Source organism: Camelus dromedarius, chromosome 4, assembly GCF_036321535.1.
Source record: "Camelus dromedarius isolate mCamDro1 chromosome 4, mCamDro1.pat, whole genome shotgun sequence".
Taxonomy (NCBI): Eukaryota; Metazoa; Chordata; class Mammalia; order Artiodactyla; family Camelidae; genus Camelus; species Camelus dromedarius.
In genome coordinates, this window is record NC_087439.1 from 5,313,251 (window position 1) to 5,330,958 (window position 17,708).

General features: G+C 40.6%; 1 protein-coding gene across 2 annotated transcripts in view; it reads right to left on the minus strand.

Annotated features, from left to right (window-relative positions):
- UGGT1 (UDP-glucose glycoprotein glucosyltransferase 1) overlaps positions 1-17,708 on the minus strand; it is a 106,282-nt gene that overhangs the window by 10,123 nt on the left and 78,451 nt on the right. For both annotated transcript variants that reach the window (XM_031451185.2, XM_031451183.2), the window contains 10 exons: positions 17,101-17,290; positions 13,024-13,182; positions 12,379-12,464; positions 10,581-10,665; positions 9,411-9,499; positions 8,784-8,888; positions 7,303-7,387; positions 6,083-6,265; positions 4,717-4,877; positions 3,547-3,661 (listed from right to left, as the gene is read on the minus strand). In XM_031451185.2, coding sequence (XP_031307045.2) covers positions 3,547-3,661; positions 4,717-4,877; positions 6,083-6,265; positions 7,303-7,387; positions 8,784-8,888; positions 9,411-9,499; positions 10,581-10,665; positions 12,379-12,464; positions 13,024-13,182; positions 17,101-17,290 — 1,258 coding nt within the window. The remainder of the gene's footprint in view (positions 1-3,546; positions 3,662-4,716; positions 4,878-6,082; positions 6,266-7,302; positions 7,388-8,783; positions 8,889-9,410; positions 9,500-10,580; positions 10,666-12,378; positions 12,465-13,023; positions 13,183-17,100; positions 17,291-17,708) is intronic.

A 17,708-nucleotide genomic window follows, 5' to 3' on the forward strand; every position in this document is an offset into this window, starting at 1 on the left:
CTGGTGGCTCAACCTAACTTGAACTTGCTCAATGTGAAAAGCTTCTCCTCGGCAGCACTTGTTGGATGTATTACGCTTCCTAAGGCTGCCTGAGGCAGAAAAGACTAACCGAAAATCTTAAAAGGAGAAGCAGAAGAACAAGATGTCCACAGGAGGCTTTGAAAAGAGAAGGCATATTCCTGGGAATGCAGAAGGCCACGTATGTGTGTAAGGCTCTGAGTGTGCTCGGGGCTGTGTGCGTAACCAAGAAAGACCTAAGAAGGTTTAAGGTCTCCGCTCTGGCTGACCTTGAGGCTCCAGGCAGGGAAGAAGGCTAAGGTAGAGTTGGAAAGTGCCCGGCTGATTCTTTAAGGTGTGTCCCAACATGCATCCAAAGGTCTTTAGCAAAGACTGGGAGTCTCAGTGGTTCTGAGCACTTAAAATAATTTCTGTCCAATTTTAGGTGACCATAAGCTAATCAGGCAGACAAAAAAATGCAGACTTCACAGAACTAGTTTGGAAATCACAAAAACAAACAAGCAACTAGCACAACAAGTAGCAACAACAAACCCTGGAGAGGGAGCAAAATCTAATTTCCAGAGTTGCTACACTAGATTATTTGAAATGTTCAGTTTCCAACAAAAATGAAGAGACACAGAAAAAAACAAAAACTAGAAACTATGACCCATATATGGGGGGAAAAAAAGCAATCAATATAAACTATACTTTTGGAGGCCCAGACATTGGACTTAAAGACAAAGATTTTAAATCAACTATTTTAAATATGTTTAAGCAGCCAAAGGAAACCACGTCTAACAAAACAAAAGGAAAGTAAGAGAATGATGTTCCAAAAATTAGAGACTATAAACAGAAATAATACAAAAGAACCAAACAGAAAATCTGGAGTTAAATACTATAATAACTGAAGTGAAAATTCAGTTTGCCCACAGATTTGAGCAGGCAGAAAAAAAGAATCAGGTCAATTGAAGATAGGTCAATTGAGATTATCCAGTCTGAGGAGCAGAAAGAAGAAAGAATAAACAGTACCTCACAGTTCTGTGGGAACCATCAAAAATATCAATACACACATAATAGGAGTCCCACGTGGGGGGGGGGGGCAGGGGGGAGGCAGGCACAGAAAGACTATCTGAAGAAATACAGAAAATTTTCAAAGTCCGATGAAAAACATGAGTCTACACATCCAAGAAACTCAATGAACTCCAAGTAGGATAAACTTTAAAAAGACTGACACAAATACTATAATCAAACTGTCAAAAGACAGAGAACTTTGAAACCAGCTGGAGAGATGGTGACTTATCACAGACAAGGCAGTCTAAGATTAACAGGTGATTTCCCAGCAGAAACCATGCAGGCTAAAGGCTGTGGGACAATATATTCAAAGTGCTGAAAGAAAAAACTGTTAAGCAGGAAGTCTATATCCACCAAAACTATTCATCAAAAACTGAAGGAGAAACTCACAGATACAGAGAACAAATCAGTGGTTACAAACAAATCAGGGGAGAGGTTAAGTGGGAGGGGAAAGACAGAGATACGGCATTAAGAGACACAAACTACTACGTAAAAAATAGATAAGCCACAAAGATATACTGTATAGCACAGAGAAATACAGCCATTATTTTGTAATAACTTTAAATGGAGTATATAATCTATAAAATATTGCCTCACTATGTTGTATACATGAAACCAATATAATATTGTAAATCAACTATATGTCAACAGGAAAAAAAAAACCAGAAAGAAATTCACACATTCCCCAACAGTGTGTAGCTCTGGAGCCACCCTACCAGAAATACTAAAGGGGTCCTTCTGGCTGACATGAAAGGACACTAGAAGTAACTCAAAGAAGAAATAAAAGCACCAGGAAAGGTACAGAGGCATATATATAAAAGACAACACCAATGTATTTCTTGTTTGGAGCTCCTTTTTTATTCTCCCATCTGATTTTAAAGACAGCAATGAAAAATGATAATTCTAAACATGTGTTGATGGGCACACAATGTAAACTGCATGACAGTAACAGCATGGGGGGTGGAAATGGAGCTACCTAGGAACAAAGTTTCTGTATACTACAGGAAATCAAGTTGTTATTTATTCAAACTAGACTGTCATAAATTAAAGTGTTCGTGATAAATCAGGACAACCACGAGAAAACTACAAAATTCATAGTGGAAAAAACAGGAAGGGAATGAAAACATCTATATAACATAACTGAAGGCAGTAACTAGGAACTGATAAACACAAAAAACAAGATATAGAGAAGACAAATAGGAAATGGTATAAATCCTATCTCACTAATAATTACATTAAATATAAATGGATTAAACCCTCCAATTATAAGCCACATGGGATGCCAGCTCACATCTACCAATTTAACAAATTAAACAGTAAGTATTAGCCAAAACATGGAGCAACAGGAACTCACGCTGCTGACGGGAGTTTAAATTAGAACTATTTTGGAAAACTGTTTGGAATTATGTAGTAAAGATAAAGATGCACCAATCTGATGACCCAGCAATCTAACTTGCAGTTGTACACACAGCTGAAACACATACAGGACACACATGCATCAATCAAGACATGTGCACGAATGGTCACAGCAGCATTATCCATGAAGACAAAAATGGAAAATAACCCAACTGTACAGGGAACAAACACCACTACACACAACAACGTGGATGAATCTCAGTAACATAATAACGTTGAGAAAAAGAGGTTAGACTCAGCAGAGTTCACCTTTTATAATCCCACTGAGACAGGCAAGACTACAGTGTTTAAGGATACAGTATGGTAATACAATACAGAAATGGGTGCTGGATACTTCTGTTAGAGGAGAGGGGGGCTTCCAGGATGCTAGTAATGTTGTATTTCTTGAACTGGGTGGTGGCACATGGGCATCTGCTCTGTGGCAAATTCACCGACACATATGAATATGTATATACTTAAATATTTTTGTTTTGTACACTCGCTTTTCTTTAAGGATGCTATCTATCACAATAAAGGTTTAAAAATGTTTAAGACACACATAAGCAAAACAAAATGTGTGAAACTATGTATCTAAAATACAAACTATAATCTCACCTTTAAAAAATGTTTAGAATTAATAAAGTAGTGATTCAGCTAAACTTCTTAACAAACACCACGGTTTCTGACACAGAAAAAAGGTTTATTGTGATACCATATTCTATGCTGTGAATCCTGAGCTAGTTAGTTCCTAATGAAGAGTGACAAACTGACCCTAGCAGGCAGAGAAACTAATTTGTCAGACTAGCTTGGGTACAAAATTAAAAGATACGGTGATTGTTTGGAGAGGCAGCATCCTCCTTCCACCGCCCTCCCCAGACCAACATCAGGCCTAAGACATTTTTCACCACTATGTCCTCCCTTAAGGACACATAAAAATCTCTCCCTTTCTCTCTCTCTCACACACACACAATTCCTTTCCATTAAGAAACAAAACACGGTCCGAACAGAGGAGACTACTTCATTTTCTGACACAGCGTCGTATGCCCATCACTGAAACTGTTAACCAAAAGAATAGCCACTTACCTGATCAAGATTGGAAAGGCTGTTAGGATCCTGGCTCAGACCTTGGTACTGTCCCCTGAGTCTGTCACCAGCAGCTATTTTCCTAAACTTCTTCAGATCCACGACATACAGTGCACTGGACAGAGAAGAGCCATCTGTTATAACCACGGATTATGGCAGAGCAAGTCCCCCCCATTGCCCCGCTGATTCATGGATTGGATCACCAGGCAAACCTTCTGGCTTCTCTTTGAAAAGGCTGAGACCCGACAGTGGGGCTCAGAGTCAGGACTGCTACTTCGAAGATGGCTAAGGAAGTTAGTACAAAACCCCTGTTCTGGTACCATCAGCTCACAATGACACTCTTCCTTATTTAACTGCCCTCCAAAGGAAATAATCTCTGACAAAAGAAGATTTCTAGCAAATGTCAGCAGATCTGGTTTAAAAAAAACGGACAGTAATTGATGATATTCTGATGATGTCTTAAATGTTACAGGGGAAAAATACCCCAGTGTTACTGTTCTGTTGGACCCAGAACATAAAGTATAATACTGAGATCACCACACCTCAACATTTATCTCCTTATGTGCTGCTTCCTGCCAGTCCGCTAGCCTCCAAATCACACTGGGCCCAGAGGTGATGCAGTGTTCACCAGAAAAGCAACGAATGCATACTGTTTACCCTAGGAATTCTACTTCTAGGAATTTATCCTACAGATATACTTGAAACGTACAGAAGTTTGTATTTAATTATTCACTGTAACATTGTATGCCACAGCCAAGACCATAAATAATACATATCCTGGAAAAAATATGTTGATGTAAAAAGGAAAAAGGTCTCTCTCTCCCTGTTGATAGGTTTACTAGAGACGTTAAGTGAAAAAAGCAAGGAACAAAACTGTAAATAGGATAGTACATGTTTTGTGTAAAAAAGAAGTAATAGTTGTTTACATAAGAATTAAGAAACTCTGGAAGGACACACAGTAAACGAATAGAGGAGGTTATCTGGCGTGGGAGTGGGAACTGGGCAGAAGAGAAGCAGAATTGGGAAGGGTTTTTTCTCACTATACATTTTTAATACTTTTTACTTTTGATGCACATTAATGTATTACCTATTCACGATTTTAAATACGCAAAATTAATTTTAAAGGAGAAACCTCAAACAACAGCATCCAAAGTCCTCCTTTTTCAGTACCTTATGTGATACTTCCGTCCCGCTAAATGACTGGCCCAGTAGCCCGACTTCCAGAACCTGTAACCGTCCATCTCTCTTCGGCTGTCACAGAAGGGAGTATAGCCGTAAGGAGCACCATCCAGATTGAAATCTCTCAACTCTTTCAAATCTGTTCGTACAATCTGAAGAACAGAGGATCACAGTCATTTGTTAAACAACCACACGGACAGCAGTGTCCGTAAAATACACGGTGTCTCACTGTGGCACTGCGGAGGGTAGCTCAGGGGTCAAGGGCGCCAGGGGTAGACCCAGTGTGAGCCCGGATTCCTCTGCTGAGTAGCTGACCACCCTCACTGACATGAAAGACGCTTAGCCTAGTGCCTGGCACACGGGATTCTGAGTATTCAGAAAAAGGAGAAATAAAACGAATTGGCACTGCTTAGACTCAGTTTCCTCATGTGAAATGAAGACATCACAGGGTGGCTGGGAGGATACACGAATTACTGTAGGGACTGGTGGGGAAGGGGGCCCGGCACCCAGGATGCGCTCAGCAAGGATTCAGTGTGATTACAGAAGAACTGGGAAAGCACGCTCAGGTCGAGCCAGAGGGGATGTTAAGTGAGCCAAGTGAGGCGGGATTCCAAAGAGCGGGATGAAGTTTTGTCCCCGTGACTTTGGCACACGTTCGGTCACTTCCGTGCAGATAATGAAGCTGGGCTTCCGCCAGCTCAAGGGAAGAGGGAAAGCTGCAGGGCTGAAGTGTATTTGCACTTTCTGAGTTTGCATGCTCCAAAATTACAGTGTGTTCCTCTTCATTAAGTCAAATGTTGCCCACAGGGAGCCATCCGAAGAGTCCCACATCATCAAGGCCAGGCTCCTGGCTTCCCGTCTCTTACCCATGTCAGTAACTCCTAGATCGGGGGCAAATAACTGGAGATGATGCCAAGCACTGCTAAACCTCAGTTTTCTAGAAGGTAGTGGGGTGGGACGGGTATAGCTCAGTGGAGGAGCACCTGCTTAGCCTGCACGAGGTCCTGGGTTCAATCCCCAGTCCCGCCTTTTAAATAAATAAATAAAACTCAATTTTCCAACTTTTAGTTTGTATGTTAAATGAATTAAATTTACGATGCAAAACTGCGCACGTGATGTAATCACAACTATGTAAAAGAAGCATAGGAAAAAAGATGAAAATACTCTAAATAATGTAAAATTGAGCATGTATTTTAAATAAGGTAAAATACATTCTTCAAAACCATATAGTCTAAATCGTGTAAAGCAAGCATGTATTTTTCCCACAACTGTAAAAATAAAATCATTTAAAAGGGAAAAGGAAGTCTAATGCCTTTAATACCAACTTGCCGTTGAAACCTGGCCTTTAAGAGCTTACCTGATCGGCATCCACGAAGAGGAACTTGTCCACTACAAGCGGGAAGAGCACATCCAGGAAGAGGATCTTGTAACCCCAGATGATGCGCTGTTTTTCCGTCTGTTGATGAAGCCACCGGGGCCATTTGTACTGAACAAGCTCATACTGAAAATTGTATTTGTTTGCCATGTAAGGTATAAACTCCTATTTTTTGAGACAAGGAACAACAATCATTTACTTTTTTTTTTTAAACATTTACCTTAAGAGAAACAACTTCATAAGTAACTCAACCAACCAGAATTACAGCACCAGTGACGTTTACCACGAGTAGCTGAACAAAGAAATGTCACCCTGACTCACTTGGACTATACAAAAGAACACATACAAACTTTTATCAAATCTTCATTTTTATGGCTTCTAATCACCACATGAAATGAGAGAAATCTTCAAGTGAAGGCTTTTAGGTAACTAATTTACATCTGTGTGTGTGTTTAAGGGAAATGTACTTTTAAGTTCGTCTGTCTAAACTTGATTTCAGTAAAACATTTTTTTACCTGATTTTAAGCCTTTTTTCCCACCAGGTCTAACCCAGGGCAAACCCAAATACTTTGACCAAATTTGTTGCAGTAACTCTTTCAGGTTCTAAATAGAAGTAATTTCAGGGGACCAGAAGTGAATTACTTATCTAGGAGAGGTATTACTGAATGCATTAAAAGTTGCTCAGTAAATTCTATAGAACAACAACAACAAAAAAGATGCAAATAAATAAATTCAGATGACATATACTAACTGATATAAATAAAGCAGGAAACTTTGCAAGTGTGTTCTTGTTTTGCACAGATGAAGCATTACTTCCCTAGATCACTGGGAGTTGTTCACGATAGAACTAATCATCCTGCTCACTAGAAACCAGTACTGTGCTTTCCAATTAAATGCAGACATGCATGCTCAGAGGAAGAGAATGTGACTTCATCAAAACAAAAGATACAGACTCTCCCCTCTTACGATATCCAAGCTTCAAACAGGTCATAATTTTGCGTTCAGTTTTATAACAACTATTTCCCCCAAAACAGACCAGTCTGGAAGAATAATCAACACAGAATTATACAACTGAATCAGGGTAACTTAATAAAAAAATTTTTTTAAATTACACAGATAATATAGAAGTAGTAAAAAGTATATTATACTGTACAGATCTCCTTAATAAGAACGTTTTCCTTTTCAAAGCCTGAGGAACAAACCTTGAATGTGGGGGACAAATAATTCTTCAAGAACCAGAATTTCACAGGAGTCTTGGTATTCTTCAGCACTGATAGCATCATTATGCTGTCAAACAAAAGGAAGTAATAGTAACAATCTTCCAAATCTTCTTTTTTTAAATTTATATATAATATAAATAAACCTAATATATATGTGGGGGGTAATTAGGTTTATTTATTTATTTATTCTAATGGAGGGACTGGGGATTGACCCCTGGACCTCGTGCATGCTAAGCACATGCTCTACCACTAAGCTATACCCACCTCCCACCCCTAGTCTTTTTAATCTCAACAAAATCAAGCACCATCAATCACGAGACCACTCAGTGCTCTTTATGGCAGAGGTGACTCATGGCTCAATCAGGCAGAGAGAGACTCTTAGTAGTGGAAAATGGGAAGCTGCACTTTCGCACTTACAGATTATCACTGGCTGGGAAGAGTACTTTGTACCTATCGAAATATACCTAGCTGATAAAGGCACATGTTTTAATTCTCTAACTAAACTGCTTCGTGAACTGATACGTTAATTATGGTACAAGTGAATAATGGAGGTTGTGCTTAACTGACTCCATCCCTCCAAGAAGAAGCCCTGCCCACCTGCAGCTCGTGTAAGCACACTGCCTCCCACGGCCCATGCCCGCTGGGGAGGGGAGCCTGGGGAGGTAAGGGTGGCGGGGAGTGGTTACAATGGCAGGATTTCCTACTTTGAAAAAAAATAAAAACAAATTTCAAGTCAAGGAATTTAATTAAATTCAGTTGTCACTAACACCTGACATGGCTATTCTTTAGGTTAGATGAGATTCCCTAAAAATATGAGGGTTAAATAGGAGTGAAATGACACTTGACTATTCGCTATACAGGTTTGTAGCAGAAAATTAAGAGGGAAAAGAACCCTGGCGTTAGGAAATCTCCTCTCAGGCACAGCCGGGCCCTGCTGACCACTGCCCACAAGGCGCTCCTGGGGGCCTTCCCCTGGTGACTGCTGAGACAACCAGCCTGAGCCTGTGCCTCTCCTTGGCTCTTGCTGGGTGACGTGAGATGCGCCCCCATGCCCCTCAAGTCTCAGCCTGTCTGTAAGAACTAAGACCCCTGCTGGCTCTAAAATCCTACGACTCTTTAGAAGGCAGGCCCTGTTCCATCTCTATTCTCCACGTCAACCTCCTAATTTCTGGTTTAAGCGATGCTTGGTGGACAATTAACACCATTCTTCACCATGTGTGCACAGTGATATTAAAGATTTATAGCCGTGTGATATCCACACAGATGCATTTACTCTACAGTGACACTCCACGAGACTGGCCAGATCAAAACCACCACAATTATGTACAGTAATCTATTCGCCATCCAGAGTGCTTCAAATACACAGAAGTACAATGGGCAGAATCCCATAAAACACATCCTCCCTAAGTAAGAAGGCTGTGACAAATTCATGCATCTGCCCTGAAATAACCAGCATGACTAACCGAAGAAATCTTTCATAGAGATGACCAGATGCAACGGAGAAAATGTTAATTATGTCATCTTTGTCTTGTTTCACTTCCTCCGCCTTCTGTCCTCCTGTGAAGCCCCTGTAATAATAAAGGTAAAACAAGAACCCGTGAAATGCTGGAAAGGACACACTGCCCTTTGAGGGGAGGGGTCAGGACATGGTGCTTTCTCACTCCTGCTTCCTCCCCACGGCGCGGGCACTGAGCATCCGCTCGTGCCCTGGGAGAGGGCGCGAGGACAGCAAAGCAGCCCACGGGACAGACAAGGAGAGGGATGCTGCTGGACACGGGCTAGTCCACAGAACAATGCAAAACGTACGACTGAAAGTGAACTGAGCAATTAGCACTCAACTCTCCAAGGAGAGAGAGGCAAATCCAACTGGTGTCAAGAAGGATGGCACAGAAGTAACCTCACCACGAGGGGACACCGACCTCTAGTCAGTCAGTGGGACACACTCAGCTACACTACGTACGAGTGCAAGATGTCGGCCGCACAGAGCGGAATCTGAAAAGCCCAGACAGGATTATTATATTCAGGTGAAGGGAAGGGAAGGTGCTTATATCTCATTTTTCCCTTAAAAATAGTACTTCTTTATGATTTACCATTTGAAGGAGTCCCAAAACCCAGACTCATTCTCATTGGTTCCATCACTCAGCAAGTCTTCATTCACCATGTCCGCCTTCTTCTGAACCTGCAATCAGTCATACAAGAGGAATCTCACTCCTCCTACTGGGTTTCATAGGCATTAAACTGCTTTCTCCTGGACGTACACGGGGAGTACTGGCCCCAACAGGGAGTTAGTTCTCCAGCCAGCAGGCACAGCCCACTCAGGGTCTAGACGTACTCAACAGAGCTATGTTCGTCACATCACAGTAAAATCTTAAGTGAGGAGACAGCAGCCTCTTTTAATTAGACAACAACTGTTTGCAGTGAGAAAAATGGGCAGAGAACCTTAGAGTCTGAGTAAAAACAGAAGCACAATTCTCTAGGCTAACAGCCAGTCCCAGGGAAAGAGTGCAGCCCACAGGACTCACTAGTACAAAGAGGGGCTGAATCTTCTCTACAACACGGGTCGCTTTCCTGCTCAACCACATGTGGCCTGCTTTTGAGTTTACTGTGCGTGATGATTATTTATTCCGTAATATCTTTTCCTTGAATTTAAGGCACTAAGAACTTCAAAATTCTGAGAACAGAAAGCAGAACTTAAATAGGGCTACCATTTATTACTGCTGTTGAAATTTTCATTGGCATTCTCTCCAACTTTCTGAGAATAAAATCATAATAATAATGTGAATTGTGGCTATACCAGCAACACGTTATCTGTGAAAACATTTTACGGAAAGTGAGACTTGTATTGCTCACTGAGATTACCCAAAAGGTGCAGTCTCTCAGCTGAAGAAAGTCACAAACTCACATTTACAGAAGACATTTTGCCTTTCGAGCAGCATTCCTATAAATGCTACAGTAAAATTCCAGTGGTGAATTAAAGTCTTGGGCTGGTTTCTTTCTTTATTCCTCAGCTTTACTGAGGTATAACTGACAAACAACACTGTAAATGTAAGGTGTACAGGGTGATGATTTGGTATAGGTAAATACTGTGAAACCATAACCAAAATAGTTAACTCCAGCATTTCTGGAGTTAACACATTTCGTCACCTCTGACAGTTTGGGGCTGGTTTCAAGATACCAATTTTCACATAATAGCCACCAAATACCAAATTGCTGCTTTTACCAACCCTAATAGAGCAGCTGCCTTAATATACCAAACTCACCTTCACTTTAATAATTTTGCTCTTGAAGTTGTTGAGGACGACAACAACTTCGTCAGCGTCTGGTGGAGAATCTGTGCCGTCGTGACTGAGGGAGAAAAACGGGAAGAAGGTGAGAGACAGATTACAAACCACAGTTGCCTACATGCAAGAAGCGGTCTGACGTCAACCGGCCGTATCTGTCCATCATTTTTATCACAAAGGAGATTTTTCTGAGCAGCCTGTTTTCGCACAACCTGCAGAAAACCCCTTCAAGCTGCACGGAGCAGCTGTCACAATCTCCACCTTACACGGTGAGCGTGCCCATGGCTCACGGCCCGGGCTTTCTTCTTGAGTTCGAGTTTCTCCCACAGAAGGAGAGGCCCCCGGTGCTGACAAGCATGTGCTCACGTGTAGGAACCGTGTGTTCCCGAGGCCTGAGCCGAGCGCAGTGCCTTCAACAAAGGTGTGCTCGTGGCCCGGGCCACCGCCCAGGATATGCAACCCTCCAACTCTGTAACTGACAAGAGCAGAATGTGGCTCGAGCTCTGGTTCAGTAAAGGTCTCTGCTCTGTCCTTCTTCCTGGAGCCATACAGCCAAGTCCAGGCCTTGCCCTCGGTCTGGAGGAAGAACTACCATCAGCTCTATCTGCCAGCAGACGGAGCCGAGGAGGAAAAATTAAAAACAGTATTTCCCTACTAACCAACTGCAGTGCCTAAAATTCTCAGTTGCCAGTTTTTAAGGTGTTAGCTACAGAAAGCCACGATAAAATATGAATTCCCTGGCTGCTCTGTCACCTGGTAAAGGTGAGATTCTGAGAGGGAGCAGGAAACATCCCAGAATCTCAGAGGCACTGGAGGAAGAAAGCCCTTGCCCGCTAGGTGCAAAGGAGGCATGTGTGCTCTGGCCACCACAGAAGAGTGGACAGAAAAAGGACACACAGCAGGACAGGGTTTAGAAAGACAACAGATAAGCTTTTAATGACAATATTAAAATTCTACAAAACCGTATTTGGGGAAAACACTGGTTGGAAAAAAATCTACTATTTTTTGAAGGCGTTAATAAAATAGGAAATATGCAGACATCACATTGCTCTCATGTGTGTCAGGTAATCTATGAGGCTCAGGTGAGGACACAACAGAATGATGTTTTAGATCAACAACAATGGGAATCATCCCCTAAATGCACCGACACGAAGTCTTCTCACACAGCTTCAAACTAATTTAAATTGAGTTAAGCAGAATTTAGACCATGCTTTTTTAAAAGGCAGTATAAATTTTTTTTGAATTAACAGTCATTTGTAGCAAACCTGAAGGTAAAAACCTGGCTCCTGACCAAATGCTCTGGGAGTATCTCCATACACAGCCCTGGAAAGACAGGGCTTGCACAAAACTTCCACGGCCAAAGCTTACATGTCCTGTCAGTCTCCAACTCACTCCCGGTAAAGAAATATACTATCCTGGGTTGAAAAGTCTGACTGTTCATCTCTTTTCTCCTGTCTTGAAATGACTCAATTTCTCATCTGCCCATGGTTTTTTATCACAGTGACAGAATGATTTGATTCTGGGACTCTGTTAGCACAAAAGAATGACTGAAGAATCCAACTTGACTATATGTGTTATTACTATTCAACCTGCTTATTATCCAATTATACCCTGACAATTCTTCCATATTTAATTTCCTGGAAAAGCACTGTTTCATCACATACAATTGCAAATTAGATTCTTATTGCCTGGCTAACTGTCAGTGTAGCAGTTAATGCAAACTGATTCGTCTTGCAGGATATTCTGAAAAAAATGTACTTGCATCACTTAATCCTACCTGTAGATTCTATAAATATCTTCAGACCGTCCTTTCCTTAGTCTCAGAATCCAAGCTCCTGGGTTGGCTTTTAACTGGAAGTAGCCCTACATACGACAAGTAGAAAAGACATATTTCAATTCTCTTGGAAACATCAAAACGCTACTTCTGAGGGATAGGTATTTCTTTTTCTGATATATCAGTCACCTCTATTTTAAATAAGATAATTAACAACCCAATGCAACTCGTCAACTCTACGCATTAGAAACACTAGCAAAATACAGGACCATCGAGTCAAGAAGCCTGCCCTTCAGCTGTACTTCAATGAAGAACCAATGTGTGAAGTGTGAATAAGCTGAACTCTTCCCCCACCCCCACCAAAAAAAAAAAAGAGAGAGAGATACTGTCAGCTCAAAAGCAATGCATTTTCAGGGGCCAGTCCAGTTAGAGCAGAATATTCTGGCATGTTTTCTTATTTTAAGTTGTCGTGTAATTTCAACCTACAAGTTTAGCTAAACTGATGATTTGTATATTGACCAAAGTCGGTCAATCAGGAATTTTAACCCCACACAGGCTCAGAGCACTAACTGCTAACTGCTCCATCACAAACTGTGGTGGCTGAATCAGGACGACTCAGCATCGCCACCTGCTGGACCGACACTTTACCAGATTGGCCATAACAATAGTATCCACGATGACTGGCTGCGCGGAAGTTCCTAATGTGAACTGCAGTCCTCGCGGGGGCTGGCCCGTGGTGATGTCATAGCAGTGCCCTTCCAGTAACAGGTACTCCAGCTCGTACTCAGCAGCCACTACGCTGTCCACCTGCAATATCAAAATTAAATCACTCAGGGCTAGGGAGGGTATACAGTGGTAGAGTGCATGCTTAGCGTGCATGTGGTCATGGGTTCAATCCCCAGCACCACCTCTAAGAATAAATAAACACTAAATAAATCTAGTTATCTCCCCCACCAAAAAAATAAATAAATAAACTTTATTTTTAAAAATCCCATTAAAAATTAAATCACTCAAAGACTACTCAGCAATAACAAGAAACAGACTACTGAGACATCCAACATGAACGAATCTCCAATGCATTATGCAAAGTGACATAAAGGGCTATATACCATATGATCACATTTACAGAAAATTTAAGAAAAGGCAAAACTATAGTGATAGAATGCAGATCAATTGATGCCTGGGGCCTGGGGAGGAGGGGACTGTCTTCAAAGGGGCATGAGAGAACTCTCTGGGGTAAGGGAAATGCTGCGTCTTGATTGTGCTGATAGTTAATAGCACACAATTTAAAAATTCAGGTGGGTTGGCAGGAAAGTCAGGAAAAGGGACACAGAAAAACAGTAAGAAGGTGGGGAGGGTACAGCTCTGTGGTTAGAGTACGTGTTCAGCATGTACGAGGTCGTGGGTTCAATCCCCAGTACCTCCATTAAAATTAATTGATTAAATGTTTTTTTTTAAAGAATGAACAGATCTAAAATATAAATAATGGAGAAGATAGATAAGACAATCCTACAAGGATTAGCCTATATGAGAAAACAGAAACAATGAGAAAGATCAGGAAAAGTGCAAATTCATCCTGGCCTTGAAAATACAGCTGAAAATATTGCTGTTCTTAATGTAAATGCCCAAGATGTATTTGATGGCTCCATAACGGCATGAAATCATTCACGGTCTACACCAGCTGCCTAAATTATTGCTAATTCTGTGCAGAAAATATGATTGCAAGGTCTTAGGGCAGCTTGGCCTTAGCTAATTAAAGAGTTTCTATCCCAGACTAGTTCAGGCTTGATTTTATAACCCTATATAATGCTCACAACGAACTATTTGGAGCTTAACATGTTACTGCAATACTAAATTCCAACAGCATAATAATTAGAGGTAAGAGGTAAACCTCCATATGCTCACAAGTCTCGGGCTCTATGTTGTCGACGGAATGCAGGGAAACGGGAGGAACCCTAAGAAAGAGCAGCAAAAACTCTGGAAGATCCGGAAGAAACCTACTTTGCATTTGATTCTCTACTTCTTTGCACTGTTCTTTAGTGCTTTTTGTGGCCACGTGATAATCCCTTCAACAAATCCTCAAAGGCAAAAATTGGATTCCCTATTTGTTAAAAGTATGGTGTACAGGACCGGGGTGGAGAAAGACAAGTGTGTGCATGTACGCACACACACGCTCTCTCTCTCTCTCTCTCTTTCTCCCTCCTCCACCAACTCAGTACCTAAGGGATCCTTCTTAAAGAAACTGGAGTTATTCAACCTCATGAAAAGAGGGCTGCAAAGTCCTTTGGTTATTAAATCTTCAAGATCCCGGTCTCTCAATTTCCAAGGAGACAGAACCAGAAAACAGGCTTCAATTTTGTTGGAGATATTGTGACCAGACATAGAGACAAATGTCTTAAAAAGGAAGGAGGCTCTGAGGCACTGTAAGTAAGCTTTGAAGTAAAGACCACATCCCTTAATTCCTTTGCTAGTACACTCAGAGCTCGGGATAGAGTGAGGGACGAGACATCTTCACTATCTTTGAAAACAGATTAGTGGAGAAGGATCATTTTCCTCAGAAACTCAGAATACAGTCATATGGAAATAAATTATATAGAGAATGGAAAAACAATAAAGAAAAACCAATGACACCAAAAGCTGGTTCTTTGCAAATAGCAACAAATTGACAAACTTTTAGCTCGACTGACCAGGAAAAAAAGACAGAAGTGCCAATTTGCTGAAACCAGCAAAGAGAAAGGAGACATCACCATTAAATTTAAATTAAAAAGACTACATGAAAATGCTCTAAATGCCAACAAATTAGATACCCTAGATGGAACGGATAAATTCCTAAGAGACACAAACTTTGAAAACTGACTCAGAATAAATAGAAAATCTAAACAGACCTACAACAAGAGATAGTATCAATAGTTTACAATTTTTCCCAATTAGGCAAGAAAATAATATAAAAGCCATCTGGACTGAAAAGAAGTGAAAACTACCTCTATTTGCAGATGACAAGATCTTGTATAGGCTAGTAGACTAAGAACTACAAAACACTGTTGAAAGAAATTAAAGACCTATGTAAATGGAAAGACTTTCAGTATTCATGGTTCACAACACTTACTACTAGTTAGGATGGCAATACTCTCCAAATTGATCTAGGGATTTAACACAATCCCTATCGAAATCCCAGCAGCCTTTCCTGCAGATATTAGCAAGCTGATTCCAAACTGCAAAGAACCCAGAATAGCAAAGCTACCTTGAAAAAGAAGAATAAAATTGGAAAATTTACATTTACTAACTACAAAACTTACTACAAACTATAGTAAACAAGATGGTGTGGCACTGCCCTAAGGACAGACACATAGATCAATGGAACAGAACTGACAGCCCAGAATTAAACTTTCATATTTATCATTAACTGATCTCTGACAAAGGTGCAAAGACCATTCAACAGGGAAAGAACAAGTGTTTAAACCAAATGGTGCTGGGACAACTGGATATCCACATGCAAAGAGTAAAGCTGGAACCCTACTTCACACCATACATAAAGATTAACTCAGAATAAATCAAACACCTAAATGTAAGAGTTTAAAATTGTAAAAGCCCTAGAAGAAAACACTGGAGTAAATATTTGTGACCTGGGATTAAACAATGGTTTCTTGCTATAACTCCATAAGCACAAGCAACAAAAGAAAAAATAGGCAAATTAGACTTTATCAAGATTACAGACTTTTGTGCTTCAGAGGACACCATCAAAAAAAAAAAAAAGAAAAGAAAAGAAAAGAAAAGACAACCTACAAAATGGGAGAAAATGCTTGTAAAGCATATATCTGATAAGGAACTTGTATCCAGAATACATAATGAACTCTTACAGTCAACAATCAAAAGACAAGCCAATTTTAAAATAGGCAAAGTATATGAATAGATATTTCTCCAAGGAAGATACAGAAATGGCCAATAAACACATGAAAAAGTGTTCAACATCATTTGTCATTAGGGCAGGAATGAAAAATGATGCAGTCATCTTGGAAAACAACGTAGCAACCCCTCAAAAAGTTAAACACAGAATTACCATATAATTCAGCAATTCAATGCTTAAGGATATACACAGGGGAAATAAAAGAATGTCTACAAAAACTTGTACACAAATGCTCACAGCAGCATTATTCAAAATAGCCAAAAAAGTAGAAACAACCCAAATGTCTTTCAATGAATGGATAATTAAAATGTGGTATATCCATACAATGGACTATTTTCTGGCAATAAAAAGGAATGAATGTACTAATACATGCTAGACCATAAATGAAACTTGAAAATAATTAAAATGAAAGACACCAGTCACAGAAATACTGTTTAGATGAATGTCAGAACAGGCAAATCCGGAGAGACAGAAGTAAATGAGTGGTTTGCCAGCAGGGAGGGGGAGTGGGGAGTGATCACTAATGGGTGTGGAGTATCTCCTAGGTTGATGAAAACGTTTTAAAATCAGACAGTGGTGATGGCTGCACAGCTCTGTGAATATACTAAAGCCACTGAACTGCACATTTAAAAAGCGTGAATTTTATGGTATGTGAATTAGATCTCAATGAAGCTGTTATTTTTTTTAAAATACAATTATACTGGAACACTAATTTCTCAGAGGCCCACTGAGGCTGTGATCCGGTCTGTTCAGAGACTACCACCAGCACCTTCGACAGGCTTTACACATGATTAGACACTTGGAAGCAAAGATATTCTTACCTCTTCTAAATAAATATTATCAAGATCATACGGTGTTCTGACAGACTCCACCATCCAGCTCTCAGGTGTGTTCAAATTCAGGGTGAACAGAGGAGACTGTGGCATATCCAAAAATTTGGCTATTGGACCCTTAGCAAAGCTATTGTCTGAAGTAAAAGAAATCTCTGGTTCCAAGACATAACGGTAAAAGCTGAAATTGAAAAGGAAAATGTTAATTTTTTTAATGCAACCACTGCCCTTGCTTTTAGAGGCATCCATATAGGTAAATAACTGGCTTAAGAAAAACTAGATTTGGAAGCACATCCTTCCGGATTGAGCAAAGTGTTTCCAAAACTATCTCTTGACCTAACTGTACCTCCTGCAGTTGCTGAGGATCAAGAGGAGAGCAAGAGGGACGGGACTGAGAGGGGAGGTCATGTCTCCCTGTGCTGCGTAGGGAGGTGCTGCTGGGGTCGCCAGCATTTCCTGGGCACCTGCCTCCCTGTGGTGAGAAAAATTCCCTTCTCTCTCTCTCAAAATCAAAGTCCAAAACAGTGACTTAGTTCTCAGGCAAGCCCTGAAGACATTAATCATTTAAATATTTCCCCTATACAAAGACAATGTTGAAA